The sequence below is a fragment of the Salminus brasiliensis genome, chromosome 13, assembly GCF_030463535.1.
Source record: "Salminus brasiliensis chromosome 13, fSalBra1.hap2, whole genome shotgun sequence".
NCBI lineage: Eukaryota > Metazoa > Chordata > Actinopteri > Characiformes > Bryconidae > Salminus > Salminus brasiliensis.
Window position 1 is genome coordinate 4,649,289 of NC_132890.1, and position 18,052 is coordinate 4,667,340.

At 41.6% G+C, this 18,052-nt stretch overlaps 1 protein-coding gene across 3 annotated transcripts in view; it reads right to left on the reverse strand.

Moving 5' to 3' along the window:
* LOC140575554 (voltage-dependent calcium channel subunit alpha-2/delta-1) overlaps positions 1-18,052 on the reverse strand; it is a 134,575-nt gene that overhangs the window by 20,508 nt on the left and 96,015 nt on the right. For 2 of the 3 annotated variants that reach the window (XM_072695942.1, XM_072695941.1), the window contains 11 exons: positions 17,764-17,825; positions 17,480-17,553; positions 9,889-9,949; positions 8,676-8,773; positions 6,686-6,767; positions 6,006-6,068; positions 4,012-4,115; positions 1,694-1,780; positions 546-613; positions 333-371; positions 151-222 (listed from right to left, as the gene is read on the reverse strand). In XM_072695942.1, coding sequence (XP_072552043.1) covers positions 151-222; positions 333-371; positions 546-613; positions 1,694-1,780; positions 4,012-4,115; positions 6,006-6,068; positions 6,686-6,767; positions 8,676-8,773; positions 9,889-9,949; positions 17,480-17,553; positions 17,764-17,825 — 810 coding nt within the window. Of the gene's footprint in view, positions 1-150; positions 223-332; positions 372-545; positions 614-1,693; positions 1,781-4,011; positions 4,116-6,005; positions 6,069-6,685; positions 6,768-8,675; positions 8,774-9,888; positions 9,950-11,676; positions 11,858-17,479; positions 17,554-17,763; positions 17,826-18,052 lie in introns of those variants that run through there. The other variant, XM_072695943.1, reaches the window with a different exon arrangement.

The window sequence follows — 18,052 nt, forward strand, 5'->3', positions numbered from 1 at the left end:
GGTCAAGGGGAAAAACTGCGTAAATTAGATTTTTGGCCTAAACTTTGCTTAAAGCTGCCATCGTTACGTCATCTCCCTCAGCATCCCTACATATTCCCCTTTACAGTGAAGAGAGCGGTGAAGAACTGGTGTAAGTGCTAGGCCTCTGACCTGTGTGATGTACTCGTCCTGATTGGACATGAGCAGGAAGCCCCCGTCATCCAGAATCACACAGTCCACGTGCTGTTCAAGGAAACGAGAAGACAGTCAGAGAGCATCTGCAAAAAGCACCATTACCAGCCCAATCTCCAATGCTTTAGTAGAGCGTGCACTGCAGGCACACTGGCCAGTACCTTGTCATTCCTGAGGCAGCCGCAGATCTCATCTTTGCACTGCAGGGAGGAAATCGTGAGAGATGAAAACTGAGAATTCACCAAACGGACTTTGCATCATTTATTAGAGTGAGTCAAGCCCTCTCCGCTTCCAGACTGCAATATCAGTCCGTCTAGAGAGCCTGCGCGCAAATGGCTTCCATATGTTCAGATAAGGGGAGCTGGTTCTCTTACGTTTATCTTCATGGTAGCGTTCATGAAGCTGTTCATCCAGGCCGACACATTGAGTCTGACTCCCACCACTGCAAAAGAACATGTTATTCATCAAATGAACTGGCTGGAGTATTAGCGGACCACTCGTACATGGACATGAGAAGTGGCAGTAACATTCAGAGCCTGTTAGAAGAAACCCGAGCACCCGGGCCTGTCTGTCTGTCTGTGTAGGCTAGGGCCTGGGCCTTGAGTAGAAGCAGTGGGTAGATGACTTCTTGGTAGGTTGTGGCTTTTAGGCTATATGAGCAGTTGATATACTGTATTATTCGCCTGTGAAATGGGAAAACTAGTAATAATTTATTATATGTAATACTTATTATTACTATATATACATAATAATCATTATTACTATTGGACATTGGACATAATAATTATGATTACTATTGGACATAATAATAATCAGTATTACTATTGGACATTGGACATAATAATTATGATTACTATTGGACATTGGACATAATAATTATGATTACTATTGGACATTGGACATAATAATAATCAGTATTACTGTTGGACATTGGACATAATAATTATGATTACTATTGGACACTGGACATAATAATAATCAGAATTACTATTGGACATTGGACATAATAATTATGATTACTATTAGACAAAATAATAATTATTACTACTATTGGACATTGAACATAATAATCATTATTACTATTGGACATTGAACATAATAATAACTATTATTACTATTGGACATTGGACATAATATGTATTATTACAATTGGACATTGGACATAATAATTATTATTTTTGGACATTGGCCATAATAATAATAATAATTATTGGACATTTGACATAATTATTATTATTACCATTGGGCATTGGACATAATAGTTATTATTCCTATTGGGCAGCAACATGTGTAAACAAATATCCAAAGGGCTAAAACCATCAGTTATCTGCATTGGGATCAACCTTAACAAAGTGGGAATTATAAGAATCATCCGAAGTTTTGTACCACGTCATCCATTCACAAACTTTTATAACCTCATGAATTCTTCATGAAGTCCTTACCAGGGTTGTAATACATGCCCACACAGAACATAAAGGTGAACTGAATCTAATATGATCTGATCAGTAATTCTTTTACTCACCAGCTGGTTTGAGTTTCACTCCATTGAAGTCCAGTTCCACGGCTTTACTGACCAGAATACCAGACTCGTAGCTGGACTCCCTGCTCTCTGTTTCATGGAGGGGGAAAAGAGCATATAATCATACACATACATACACACACAGACACAAACACACACACACTCCTATGATCAGTTTCTCTGGTTTTACTGTTTAAAGGCAATGTGTTTAAGGGAAATTAACATTTGCATTGTATTTCATAAACCATGGACAACATTTCTAATAAAAATATGAATAATTAGAGCATTCATTTGCAGAAATTACAACTGCTCAAAAACAACATCTCAAATAATGCAAAGACATTATTATTATTAATTATTATTAATAATTACAATGCAAAGACATCAATCACAGCTCTCATGTCTCGGCAGGCTCACCACTAGTCTTTCACATTGCTGTTGGGACTTTATGCCATTCATAGTCTGCAAATTCAGCTAACTCAGCTTTGTTTGATGAAATGCCTGGAATAAAACTACAATGCAAATTTATGAAAAAAAAGAAATTATGTGGTCTCTTAATTTTTTCCAGAGCTGTGGATTTCAAACATATGACCTATAATAAAGGTAAAGGTGCACATATTTGTCACTGTACAGTGTACACTGTACAGCGAAATGTGTCCTCCATATTTAACCCATCTGGTAGTGAACACACACTCACACACACACATGTGTTAGGGGCAGTGAGTACACACACACACCCAGAGCGGTGGGCAGCCAACTCCAGCGCCCGGGGAGCAGAGAGGGTAAAGGGCCTTGCTCAAGGGCCCAACAGTGGCAGCTTGCCGAGCCCGGGAATCGAACCCACAACCCTGTTATCGATATCCCGGCGCTAATAGAATGCAAGGAATAATTTTATATACAACATATATTCATCACACATGTAGAACTTGAAATTGGCCATTCATAATTGTCCCGTATATCAACAGATACAAACACATTTGTATAACACGTACAGGCATATTAAACAATATATGAATATATTAAATCTTCGCCGGGGCTCAGAGTGGTTGAGCAGTCTAATGTGCTTCCACTATGGCCTGGGTGTCACAAGTTCATTGAATTTCGAGCCATGCCACTTTGCCATCAGCGGCCGGAGTCAGAGGGTGCACAATCGGCCATGCTCTCTTCATGCAGGCAGATGGCGCACTCTCCCCTCATTGCTCTTAAAGTGATGTTGGCCGCACAGGCCTTTGTTAGCTGGTGCAGTGGAGCCGGGGCTGCTTCTTCCAAGTGCATCGGCAGCCCTGCAATGTTGTAACTGCAGCAGTTCAAGAAGGGGTGGTGTCTGGCATTGCGTGTGTCAGAGAAGACGTGTTAAGTCCTTACCCTCCTAGTGTGGGGAGGATCGGTGGTGCTAGGGGGAGCTGGCAGTATCAAATAAGGTGAAAGACCTTCTTACCTTTTAATGGAGGTCAAGGTATACAGATTTTATTGCAAGTCATTTTGGTGCCTTTCTATTGGCCTATTCATCATGATTTGTTGACACATTTGTTGATTCATAATCTCATTTTCAGTAAGTAAAAAACGGGACAGTGACGATAAATATTATACATATGTTCAATATATGTACTATAACTGATATTACTTTATGTACTTTATGCATTATTTATTATGTATATATGTCCCATATATCATACCTACATGCATTTTGAAATATTTGCCCAATCCTGTGTGATACATGCACACACACATATATATGGCCATATATCAGATTTCCATGTGGGTGTACACACTGAAGCTCCAGAACAAGAAGCCGTTACTTGGCTGATCAGTAAGCGTACACTGCCAAAGGTGCACACAACCTTCACAAAGGATTCGGGTTCAAGTTTCTGTGTCTGCTTTAGAAATCAGCATAAAACCTCTGAAAACGAGGCTTAACACATCCTTGCACTCGTGTTTCTAGTCTTTTGAGCCATGTGTTGCACTGTGTGTAAGCGTGTGTAAGAGCATGTGTGGGTGTGTGTGCGTGTGTGTGTGTGTGTGATTGCTCCAGACCACACAAGAATGCAGGTGAGGAATACTCATTCCATGGAAATCCCTAAGTAATGTAGACTTTCTTGGACAGAGATGAGTGTGTGTGTGTGTGTGTGTGTGTGTGTGTGTGTGCGTGTATGTGTGCATCAAATAGAAGAACAGCTGTGCTCTTACAACAGCATGCCAAAGAGATGCAAGACCTACCAAAGGAGTGGACAGATGTAGTAGACATACCCATGCACACACACACACACATACACACACATACGCAAACTGCAGTAAACGTAAGATAAGTATGGGGGGCTTACTGTTGACATAGGGGGCAGTGAAGATGTATATGTCATTGTCTAAGCTCCTCTTGTAAAAGCTGGAGTCGAAGGTTTCTGCATTTTCGCTCCAGTCCTCTCCACCACTGATAGATAGATAGATAGAAAGAGACAGACAGACAGGCAGCCATATATATATATATATATATATATATATAGAGAGAGAGAGATAGAGAGAGAGAGAGAGAAAGAGAAAGATATATAGATAGACAGACAGGCAGACAGGAAAACAGGCAGGCAGACAGACAGACAGACAGATAGATAGATAGATAGAAAGAGACAGACAGACAGACAGCCATATATATATATATATATATATATATATATAGAGAGAGAGAGAGATAGAGAGAGAGAAAGAGAACGATATATAGATAGACAGACAGGCAAACAGGCAGACAGACAGACCGAAAGACAGACAGACAGACAGACAGACAGACAGACAGATAGATAGATAGATAGATAGATAGACAGACAAGCAAGACAGGCAGGCAGACAGACAGACAGACATATTGATAGATAGACAGACAGACAGACAGATAGATAGATAGATAGATAGATAGATAGATAGATAGATAGATAGATAGATAGATAGATAGATAGACAGGCAGGCAGGCAGGCAGGCAGACAGACAGACAGACAGGCAGACAGGCAGAAAAGAAGAGAAAGACATAGAGATTCAAAGAGACAGACAGAGAAAGAGAGAGAGAACATGAGAGAGAGAGAACATGAGAGAGAGCATGGCAGGGTAATTAAAGGGTCTAAATTTAGAATGATATAATAACTTACGCTCCATCAGAGGCATTCAAGATTATTTATACATCATTTGAAAATTACACACAGAAATCAGTTCAGATTATCAAGATTTAACAGCTAGATTATCAGCGCAAAACATATCAACCCTACGTTACACCCAAAACAACGCATCTGGACCCAGCCAGAATGATTAATTACAGTCAAGCAATCTCCGACTCTCAGCAGAGCTGTGTTCATCACCCTGTTAGTCTCAGGACAGCTAATAACGGCAGCTAATCAGAGCAAAACACTGCAAGAGCTGCACTGACACTTCTAAACCACAGGCCTTGAACCTCCTTCATGGATTCAGACCCTGTTACAGGGGACAGTTCATAAATAAGAGGGACAGAGAGATGGACTGGGGCAGTTTAGCATGGGGAACACAGCTCTCATTAGTGTACATACACCAAAAAGCATGCCACTGCTGTCTCCCCAGTGAAGAAGACGAGGAGCCTGGTCTTCTATGACTGGAAATCTGCCCCCCTGGGGTGTTGCAAAGCTAGCAGGTGGATAGACGATGGTAGATTGCACATATATGTGAAATACTTCATCATGATTACACAAGTATACAGATTTTGAACATCCTGAAAACCTCAGATTAGAAGTACACTGTATGGACAAAAGTATTGGGACACCTGCTCGTTTATTGTTTCATCCAGTTTATCCTGCTTTTGTTGAAGTAAATGTATCTTCTAACCAGGGGAGAAAGCTTTCTATTGGAGTTTGGAGGGGCATTGATGTAACAATTTGATTGCATTCAGTGACAAGAGGTTTCTTGGCTTTAGTGAGGCCAAGATATCAGATGATGATCACCACCCCACCTCATCCCAACGATATTAGATGGAGCACCATCATCATTCCAGAGAACACAGTTCTTCCACTGCTCCACAGCTCAATGCTGGGGGGCGTTATATCCCTGTAGCCCACATTTGGCATTAGGCAGCATGGTGCCAACAGGTTCATGTTAATCTGCTCCAGAGAGTCCTATTCTATTGGCAGTGCTTCTCTACAGGGACTAGACAAGTTGTCTCAGAGCTAAGAAGTATCTTTGGGACGTCTGTATGAAGTGTTTACTAAAAGCCATAAATGTACATGTGAATGTTATACTTTACGACCAGCTTGGTTGGACATGAAGCATCGTGAGTGTTATGAATACAATTAAATGTCTAAATGATGTCCCTCACCTTTTAGGGTAAACCCGGGTGATGCCACCATCCGTAGCCACGAATCTGGATAACACTCCCTCTCTGCAACACAACAGGGACAATCTTTACTTTTCCCAAAAATAAATGAGTCACAATTGTAGGAAGCTCGCCCACACAAGATGTTTGCAGGCCTGTTGTGACATTAAGGCTCGTCATCCAGTGATTTACTGCGTGGAGTGATTTACAGTGTTCTGGTGTCAGTGGGTAGGCTGGCGGGGAATAAAAATAAACAAAACAAGAAGGACACCCTCCAGTGCATATAATGACACACGGGCCAGGCCCAACTCGCCACAGTGACATACTCTGGTTTTTAAACTGCTTTGAAAGAAAATCTCCAGCATATTGTTCAGATTAAAATATTTCTCTCCACCCAGATGGTCGGAATCTTTGATGCAAGTATTTATTAGTGATGGGCAAAGTAGCAGAGCTTCAGAGGAAGAGCGAGCTCTCGAATTTGAAGGGGAATGACTTTAAATAGGGCTTTATGCTCTGTATGCAGTGTTTGATGTACTGTCTGCACTTCTTGCACCTTTAAGGACTTTGTTCATCTAAAAACACACTGCCAGACTCAAGCACTGACAAGCTTAAGCTCCCCGGCACCACATTTATTTATAAATGTGATTTACAGGGTGAACGTGGCTGCAGCATGGAGAACTTACATGGGTTGCTCCCTCCAGAGTTTGACAAGATCAGCCGTAAGTCCAGCGTCCAGCAGCAGCCTGTTGACCAGAGTTACATTACCTGGGAAAGAAATGGCAGGAGGGGTTGTTTAGAGTGTTTATATGGTATTCCGAGTTACAGTATTTGGACAAAAGTATTGGGACATCTGCCCATGCATTGTGCTTATCATTGTGCTTTCTACTAGATTTTGGATCTGGAGATCAGGAAGGATCTTCCAGAGCTCCACAGCTCAATGTTGGGGGGCTTAATACCATTCTAGCATACGCCTGGCTTTAGCCAGCATGGTGACAATAGGTTGATGTTTATTTGTCTGCTCCAGATGGTCCTATTCTATTGGCAGTTCTTCTCTACAAGGACTAGACAAGCTGTGTGTGTTTGCACATCTGTGTCAGCAATAAATGCATTACTTAGAAAGGGTGTCCACAAACATTTGGACACACAGTGTACCTTCCCTGGCTACACGGCAGATGTTTTCAGCTCTGATTAAACTCTACAGGCCAAAACTGAAACTAAGTAAGAGACGTCGCAGACTGCGTCTCTGCTCCCATAGTGACTCCTCAGGGAGCCCCAGACCACGCTGATCAATTCCTGGGCCCGAATTCGTCCGTCCACTCAGGAGTCACCTTCATCATGAGTAAGAATGAGTAAGATATGCAATGACATCAGATGAGTGGGAAAGCACCTGAGTCAGCAGCTAAAAGAGAGAGGACTCTCATCTCTGAAAGCATGAGATCACCTATCGATTTATGTCCTTCAGATCTATAAGAAGCTCTCTAAGGCTCAGTGTATCAGAGCTTTGATAATGATTTCAGAGAGAGAGAGAGTGTGTGTGTGGGTGTGTAAAAGATGACGTCATTTCAACATCAAGGTAAGTTTTGAAGGACAATTAAGTCTAAGTTTCTTTGATGCACTTCTTGGATGTCTTGCGAAGTTGTCCATTGCAATACTGACGTCACAGAAGATGCTCTAACCAACCACAGTGGAAGCATCTAGAAGATCAGTGATGCTTTGATGAAGCATTTTTTTTAATTAATCCAACAATTACAGTATTTTAATTCATTCACCAAAGCATCTTAGATGTGCTTTGAAATAGTTGAGTAAAGAGAGTGTGAGGATTTGACTGCATTCAGCAATAACAAGAGTTAGGTGAGGTCAGGATGTTGGGTGATGATCACCAACCCACCTCATCCCCAACTCCCCAGCTCATCTCATTCGGATGCATTGGATGGAGCTCCACCACCATCATTCCAGAGCTCAAAGGGCTTTATACCCCTCCAGCCCACACCTGGCATTAGGCAGCATGGTGCCAATTGGTTCATGTTTATCTTCTGCATGGGGGTCCTATTCTATTGGCAGTACTACTTCTCTACAGGGACAAGACACGCTGTGTGTATGTGTGCATTTGCCCATCTGTGTCAGCAATGGGTGTAACTTAAAGTAGCTGCATGCATTCATTAGAAGGGGTGTCCATAAATATTTGGACACATAGCATACTGTAGCAACAAGAGAAGTAGTGATGTCAGGATGTTGGATGATCATCACCCCACCTCACCCCCAACTCCCCGACTCATCCCTCATCTTAACGAAGCAGACTAATATTTAATCATGTCACTTTATTGACATTATCTTAAAGGTGTCGGAACGGAAAACTGTATTTTCCTGCATAACCAAAACAGAGCTGGAAAATGAGCCCATTCCAAAACCAGTAGGCATGCAGGTATCTGTGCTAGGCTAAGAGCTACTCTCACAATCACAATGGAGCTCAACATTATTTATGATGCCTTTATAAAAGACTGTTTCCTTATAAGACAAAATAACAGGGTGGTAAATAGGCTGGTTAAACACTATCTGAGCCTTTGTCATTCCAAGCAAAGTCACACACTTACTAAGTACATAAGTACTGTACGTTTGCCTTCTTCAGGTACTATATTACGGTGGCATGTGATGGTCACTGAAGTAGGCACTTACACATGGGGTCACTGGGTGTTCTCCTGTCAATGTACTGGTTGAAGTCCATGAGGAACTGGGTGTTGTTGAAGAGGATCTTCAGGTCCTGGCAATATTCCCTACAGGTCCACAAACCAAAAGCAAAGGTCAAAGGAACAACTGCCAGATTCAAATTACATTATATAGACAAAAGTATTGGGACATCTTCTCATTGTTTCTTTTGAAAACAAGGGTATTAAAAAGATTATCCTGCTTTTGTTGGAGTAACTAACTGTCTCTACTGTCTAGAGAGGAACGCTTTCTACTAGATTTTGGAGGAGTTTGGAGCATTGCTGTGAGAATTTGATTGCATTTACCAATTGCATAAGAGTGTTTAAAATTGCAAGTGCATAAAATTGCAGCTCATCCCATTGGAAGTGTTGGACTGAGCACCACCACCATCATTCCAGAGAACACAGCTCTTCTACTGCTCCACAGCTCAATGCTTGGGGGGCTTCATACCCCTCTATAGCCCACGCCTGGCATTAGGCAGCATGGTGCCAATAGATTCATGTTTATCTGCTCCAGAGAGTCCTATTCTTTTGGGATTACTTTTATACAGGGACTCAGCAATGGATGCAGCTAAAGTAGTTAAAGGCATCATTAAAAAGGGTGTCCACATACATTTGTCATGTCAAAAAGTAAAAAATAGCAAGTATTTGCAATATATTGATTCAATATTAAATACCGTACAGCTGATATTGCAGAAGCCCTTTATCACAATGTGCAAATTAGCCTCTAACCACAAAACTACTCACTGTATCCCGACCAATCAAGACATTTATATGACCCAGAGTAATTAATTGGTCAAAATAATGCAGGCCGATGTTGTATAACTGCAGTACGATATACTGTCCATACATTAGAGCCCTGTTTTAGATGTGAACCACCTGCATCGGCCATGAGTTCTACGTTCTTTGATATTATAATAACGCAGGTCTGTGATATTCAGTCATTCCTGCATTGTACCGGCTGTGTTTCTCACTTGCTGACACAGTCAGATCTACTGTTAAGAGAAGTTGGGCTGTGGAGGAGGAGGAGGGGGTCTAAAGGTGTGAATTAATGAGCCTTCAAAGACCAATATGGTGTGGATACTGCTCACATAAACCTGTCACAGCTAAAAGTCTATGGGAGGTCTGCGGTTTTCCCCACGCCTCTGTGTATGTGTGTGTCTGTGTGTGTGTACGTGACCTACCTGGGCGCAATAAAGGTGTAGCCGTACTCCTCAAATTTCTCCACTTGCATAGTCTCTGAGACTGCAGAGAAAGCAGGAACAGCGGGTTCAGGATGTCAAATGTCACCACCGTAAAACTCAACACCAGCAGCCCCTCAGAAATACAGAGGACTGTCCAAAATAAACAGACCAATCACTCATAAAATGTCAACACGTCACTGTGAGAAGACGTGAGGAAAATCAAACTGGAAGGACGCAAGTAATGCACTTAACACACTAAAGCGGTGAGGTACAGATGAGAATCATGCAAAAGAAAGCAATGCAGGTTTTAGGCACCCAGGCACATTATTTAACAGCATGTCTGTCAGCAGTAAGAGAGTTTTTACTGCGGACACTCCAGATCCCGTTAGAACAGAAGCAGGTGAACATAAATACAGGTAAATAAAATAATAAATAAAAGGGGATAAATAATAATAATAATAATAATAATAATAGAATAAATAATAATAATGATGATAACAAATAATAAAAGAATACATAACTAAATAAAAAAGGAACTAAATACATACATACTACTACTACTACTATTACTTATAATAATAATAATAATAATAATAATAATAAAAAAAAAATACATTAATAACAAGAACAATAATAATAAAACAAAAATGAAAGGAAATACTACTACTACTACTACTAATAATAAAAGAATAAATAACTAAATAAATAAAGGGATTACATACATACATACTTTTACTACTACTACTACGACTTCTAATAATAATAATAATAATAATAATAATAATATAATAAATAATAATAATGATTGAAAAAATAAAAGAATAAATAATAAACAACAAAAGTGAATAAATACATAACAATACATAAAATTACATCATTAACAATAGTAAATAAATAATAAATTAAATATTAAATAGGAAGAAACAAGAACTTCTCATTCTGAAGAAAGTAGGTGAAATCTTGTGAGCTAGTCTGAGGAGTTCTGGGCTGGAGTTCTGGTGGCTTCTGCTTTGTGGTAGGAAGCCAAGCCCCCCGCACTGAAATGTAGAGCCAGGAATGATAGATAGCAGGGTTAAAAGAAAGGTGACAGGGATGTGGGGGGTGGAGGTGGGGTTGTGCAGACTTGTCATAGAAACGAGAACAAGGTAGAGTTGGAATTTAAAGGACGTTAGATTAAGGAAGGCGGGGCTTCAGGCATGTTCCTCCTCCTAAAGTGTAGTAATTTCATAGCCGATTGGCCAAACCAGGTGCTGGAAGAGAACCCTAATCAATACTAGACTCCCACGAGAAGAGCTCTGGAGATGTTTAAAATGAATGCTATTATTAGTATATTTATACAGTGAACTTCTTCTTTATCATATCATTGAGAGGATGGTTAACCCCTGGCTAATCTTCGAGTTTTATTCAGAATCTACTATGCTGTTGTAATTTGAGGGCTAGGAATAGAAGTGTGGGCCCACATACAGGCCTTTGGGGTTTATAGGGTCATTCCCTGGTCATTACCTTCCATCCAAAAATATTATTAAACATATTAACCACTAATATTATGCCTCACCCCCCCCCCCCCCCCCCCCCCCATTACTATTTTACTCAAAAAACATCTATATTTAAAGGACGTTAGATTATGGAAGGCGGGACTTCAGGCCTGTTCCTCCTCCCACTTGGAACTGACTGACCAAACCAGGTGTTGGATGAGAACCCTTCCTAAATAAACACTTACTGCCCAGAAAAGCAGCTTTTTAATAATCAGAGTTTTTTAATAATAAGAGAAGGAGCAGATGCTTCACACTCATTTCCACAGGTGCCTAAAACCTTGAACCAGAACCGTATGACAGAACTGTATGAAATGCATGACATAGTGAATAACTGGAGCATGCAGGCGGAACTGAAGATGAAGATGATTAAAAGGTAAAGGAAGACAGAGACAGACAGACAGAGAGAAGCCGTGCGTTGTACTTGCCCTTTTGCCCTGTAGTGAAAATCCCATAGATTAGGAAAGAGAGAGAAAGACAGGGTTACCATCCACACACAGGCTGTCAGAACTGTGAATACCATATTCCCAACACGTCATTCCCCATAAAACATGCAGGAGCAGATGACACACGATGTCTGCTGGAGCCTCCGAGTGGCTTAGAAACAAAGGCAGGGTAAAGGTTCTGCTGGGGGCAGACGAGCAGAGACAGCCGGGTTTAATCGGGCCGAACAGAACAAATCCTGTGTTGATCTTCTCTGAATCTTCTCTGGACCTTCTCATGGTTCCTCTGAATGCTTGACCGAGGTTCAGTGCATGAATGCATGAAGGGCTTCCATAGTTTTGATGGACTGCAATGATGTTCATTAGAAGTAACCACCCACAACCACCCACAACATGACTGGAAATGAGTAATGCTGTCTTCAGCTCCACTGCAGGAGCCTGGACGAGCTCCGGTCTCCCTCTAAGCTCTGCAGCCCTCTATAGGTTGTCACTATACCTGTGTTAAAGTGGACTTTTTCTTTATCATATCATTGAGAGAAGCCCCCGGCTAATCTACGAGCTTTATTCAGAATCTACTACGCATTTTTTGTGCTCTCTGAGACTCCGGCTGCTGATGGCTAATGGGGTTAACCATAGAGGTGGAGCATTAGACCACTGAGCCACCTGGCGCCTCTGTTTTGCAGTTTTTGACATAATGTAAATCTGTCCGTTTTTTTTTTATGTTTAACATTTGTCAAAATTGAATGATCAATAGACCAATAGAAATGCTCCATGGAATATTTGGTTTCCATTGACTTGAAAGTTCCTCTTTTTTTTTTTTTTTTGGAGATACAAGGATTTCGCAGACATCCGATCAGTCTGAGACAGCGAGAGCTGCTTGATGGAAGTACTGCTTGAGGCATGCTATGATCAGGCAACTTGCCATGACATGACACCGCCACATTCACTGCCTGACATTAGAGGGTTTATTGACCCACACTGCTGCAATTAGGCATGTTTGGTCGATTGTGTGCAGCAGGTGTGTGTGTGTGTTAGTGTGCATGTGTGTGCTGTTTATGAGCTCTGACATGGGTGTGTATGCATTCTGAAGTGCGTGACACATGTCAGGAATTATAGTGACATCTGCATCACATCCTTTGACTGTTGTGTTGCTGTAATTACTTCCATGCCTCATATTTGTTGTTGCTTTTGAGAGAACTGCAGGGATTACCACCACTTCAGTCTGCATGATGTGGACTAAATACAATACTGCGGTTATGAAAACTGCAATAAAGGTATAGCGTTATTCTGAAAATTGCAGGTGTAAACAGCACCATTTAAGAGCACAAAGTTGAGCGAGTGATCCATAAGGATAAACGTAACAGCCGATGTTAAATGTGTGCTGGTTGCTGCTGAGCCACTGTGGCACGTAACTGTAGCATGAAGACATTGGAGGGGGCTTAATATTAGACAGGAATGCTTTCCATCTCTGGCTACGACTGTTTTTTTAGGAACATCTTGCAGATGGTTCTTCTTTTTTTTTTTTTTGGAATGACTCAACTACTTAAATACTCAGCTAGCGCAGGCCTGTGTGTTTTCCCACCTGTTTTCAGTGCATGACATCACAAATTAGTGAGCTTCCTCCTGAACGTACATTGACCATTTACTAGATTTAGAGATGTCGTCATATTTGTTTTAATATATTATCTATATTACATTTATTTATATTACAATATAATTTATTTTATTATATTAATATTTATTTATATGACAATATCACTTATTATTGTTTTTTTTGTCAGGCCCTTGTTATTGTGTCCCCCCCGGGCTGATTCCGAGCCGCTGCCCACAAGCCCAAACAAGGACTTCCACCTTAGTTCCATCATGTTCGTGTTCATGTGTGTTTGGTTCAGTTGAGTCGGTTCATGTTCGTTTTGGTTCTGTTGTAATCATTCATTGTTGAGTTCATGTGTTTCACCTGGGACTGGGGGTACTTAAGAAGCCTCAACCCCATGGTTCGACGCTGAGAATTGTATCGTTTGGGACCTTGAGGTCGCCGAGAGGTTCCCTGTACTATTAGAGGTGTGTTGAGGCCAGCTTCTGCTCAGTTTCCTCATTCAGGAGCAGGTCACCCTGCTATCCATGTTATCTGCGAGACTCGCTCGCTCACTGTCAGGATTCACTGGCTACCCACGTCCCAGCTAGGCGACCCTCGCTCACGGCAGCATGCTGCGGTTCCAGGTTTGGTCAGCCTAGCCGTTTCTGCTCAGTATCTGGTCCCCCAGCTCTCCCCTCTTAGTCATTATAGCGCCGTTTGAGCGCAGTTCACGTTAAGCACTGTTTAGCCCAGGCTCTGCCTGCAGGATTCCTTTCTGGTCCCCTTATGGTTTCCCCCCAGCGCTAGCCGCTCGCGCCATCTCAGCTCCCAGTCCCAGGTTCGTTTGGTTTCGCCCTCTTGTTTGTCACGTTTGGGTTGTGTTTATGTTTATACCCCTTAAATGCTGCCTCGTTTTGACCTTTTATGTATCCTTGGTTCTTGTTAATAAACATCTTGCTTTGATGCCATCTCTGCGAGTGTTCATCCTACATTTTAACGATTAATCTGCAAATTTTAATGCGTTAACCTTTTTTTAAGTGATAATGAATAAACCTCTTACCAACTTTGGGCTCAACTTCCTCACATTGGTCCCACAGGCTTTACAGAGCTTAGTTTATTTAGCGAATAAAAGCCCAATGACTGAATATCCATTTATCTCTTAACATTCTGTTGAAGCGTTTTCTCTATTAAAGCTTCTGTGTTTGAGCTTCTTCGTGTTCCGAGACTGAAGTTCTCAAAACCACACTGAGATATTATAAGAATACCTCTGGCCAGCTTTTATTTATTAAATTATTTTATAATTTATCAAAAAAAACAAATCATTTGAACAGGAGTATCCAAACCCTTTCACATACTGTGCAGCCTACATGTCTTGGCTCGTCTGTGCAGTTCTAGGCAAAGCACTTCACTGGTTCCTAACTTTCAGATTATGTGGAAGTTCTTGAGATTTCACCCTCACACACCTCCTTCACAGAAACACAGAAATAGTCCCCTGACAGTTTTTTTTTTTAGGCAACCAAAAGTGATTCTTCCATGGCATCACTTCAAACAACCCTTTTTTGGTACCTTTAAGAGTTTACTGCCATTACTGTTGTGCATTAGAACAAAGTCATGAGGAGCAATGCTTGCTGATGGCTTTTGGTCCACCTGTTCTTCTCATCATCCCCTCAGCACCGCTCCCTAGAGCCACACATCTCTTGCTGAGAGTGTCTGAGCTTCGCTCTCAGCTTTCAACTCAGAGAAACGAGCCCCGAGGAGCTCCCCCAGCGCACAGTCAGGCTGCTAAAGTGTCCAGGAGAGTTAGAGGAAGCGCGCAGAGAGCTGACCCTATGCTGCCCACTCCCTCCTCTTCATCATCCACCTGGACCTGACTCTTTACGACACCATAAACATGCGCCCTACTGCCTCACAGCGGAGGAGACCGACAGAAAGAAAGGTGAGCAGGAGAGAAAAGCAGGAAAGATTGAGGGAGAGTGGATGCATCTCTATCTACAACTCGCTCCTGAATCCATCTCTCAAACATACGATAAATGGACAGAAGTATTGGGACACCTGCTCAATCATTGTTTCTTCCCAAATCAGGGGTATTAAAAAGAGTCGATCCTGCTTTTGTTGGAGTAACTGTAACTTTACAGTCCAGAAAAGAAGGCTTTCTACTAGATTTTGAAGGAGCATTGCTGTGAGGATTTGATTGTACTTAGTATCCAACTCCTGAATCCATCCCAAAAGTATTAGCTGGAGCACCACCATTGTCATTCCAGAGAACACAGTTCTTCCACTGCTCCACAGCTCAATGCTGGGGGGCTTTTCACCCCTCTAGCCCACACCTGGCATTAGGCAGCATGGTGCCAATAGGTTCATTCTTATTAGAGAGTCCTATTCTAGTGACTTTACCTCTCTGCAGGGACCAGACAAGCTGTGTATGTGTGCATTTGCACATCTTTTTCAGCAATTTATGCATTTAAAGGGGTGTCCATAAACATTTGGACATATAGAGCCTGTACAAATAAACACACTCTCTGCCAAACTGTAGGAGAAACCCCTAAAGGAGACCCCTTCTCTTACTTGTTATCCTTACTTTATACAAACTGGTGACTCTTGAACATGCTGGAATCATCTACACTGATCTACATTACAACTTTATTAGCCATAACATTAAAACCACTGACAGGTGAAGTAAATAACATTGATTTTCTGGGTTCAGTGGTGGGACATACAGCATATACAGTCTTTCTGCAGTCAGGTCTGGAAGTTGATGTGTTGGAAGCAGCAGGCCTGAGCAAGTATAAGAATCTGAGCCACTTTGACAAGAATCAAACTGTATCTCCAAAACATCTGGAGCAGGTCTTGTGGGGTGTTCCCGGTATGCAGTGGTCAGCACCTACCAAAAGTGCTCCAAGGAAGGACAACCAGTGAACCAGCGGCAAGGTCATGGGCTCCCAAGGCTCATAGACGTGATTTATGGAGGCCCCACCTCACAACTTACAGGAGTTAAAGGATCTGATCGTAATGTCCTGATGGCAGATACCTTCTTGAGGTCTTGAGGAACCCATACCTTCCAAGGTTGGAACTTTTTTGGTGGTACAAGGGGGAACTTTAGCTTTTTTTTTTATCCTGATCTGATCTTCTACACTACTTCATTCTGAAGTTTTGGAGAATCTTACGTTAAAATTATCAGTAGATTAATCTACTGATCAAAAGTTTTTAAAGGAAATCTAAACTTTTAGGCAAGTCTATGATATTTTATCGAACTACGCAGGGTCAGAAGAGTGTGTGAAGGGTTTTTTGGAGGCTCTGAACTGTGGCTTTGTTGGTTCTTGCATACAGCATTTAAAACTGAACATCTCCTCTATGAGGAGGCCTTCTAAAACCTGGCTCTCTACAAAGGCTGGAATCAGAAGCACATAGCATATCAGCTATATCAGCTTCAACTGGAAGATGCTTTTCATCACATAAGACAGAAACTCCACTGCCAAGCTTACTGCCAAAGACGAAAGTAAGCATGTGAGTAATCAGTGAGTTTAAGCAGCAAGCTAGATAAGCCAAGGCTTCATGTTTGAGAATGTATACAGGACTTTTAATGGGCTAAGGGTGTAGGGGGGGGCATATTACTAAGGAATGTGAGCAGTGTGCACTGTGAGTCTGTGCATATGCATATTGTGGATCTGGCTGAGTGGATGTAACAGAGCTCCAGGGGTAGAGCTTGTGTTCTGTCTGCCCGGTCCAGACGCTTCAGTGCTGGGGAGAGTCCAGATCAAAGCCTGGCTTCACTGCTCTGAATGGCTGGAAGCCAACTGGCCCACAACTTCACACAGCATGCAGTCTTAAAGCACTGAAATCACTCAATTTCTCTCTTTCTCCCTCAAACACACATAAACACACCTCCACACACCTCCACACACTCGCAGATACAGAAACCTGGAGCGGATGTGTTGTTACAAACCACTACAGCTGAGGTCATCCATCCTACTCGAGCAGAGTGGAGCAGAGCAGTTAGGGTTGAAAACAAAACAGTGAAAATAATAAGCACTGATACTCACACATGGCTTGCTTTAGGTCCCCTAGGTTAGCCTCGATGTAGTGCATGTTGTACTCGGGCAAAACCAAGGCCAAGCTATAGCACACACACACACACACACACACACATACATAAAAGAACATAAAAAATGAAGCCAATTTGGAGAGCAAATGAATTCCTGAAATGCGCTCAAGACAAACAGTGAAACCTGAAAAGACTGAAATCAAACCAGTAATTATGGAAATATTATAAAGACAAATTGGCAAAACAAGCACTAATTAAGCAGGTACAGGAAAAGGTGTAGACCTGTAGTCTGTGCCGTTGACCGGCGCCCATGTGTAAGTCCTCACTCCTCGATCAATGTATCTCTGAAAGGGCAAAATAACACTGCTGAACAAAAGATCAGGAGGAATACAGTCCAGTGTGTCTAAAAACCGTTTTAGGCACTGGTAAAATGAACATAATAATGTTAAATAAGTGTTTATTTGCTCAGTAAAACACTGATATTAGAATACTATAATAATAATAATAATAATAATAATGTTAATTAAAATTGTTAATTAAAACATCTCCAGAGTTCTCCTCATGGAGTCTA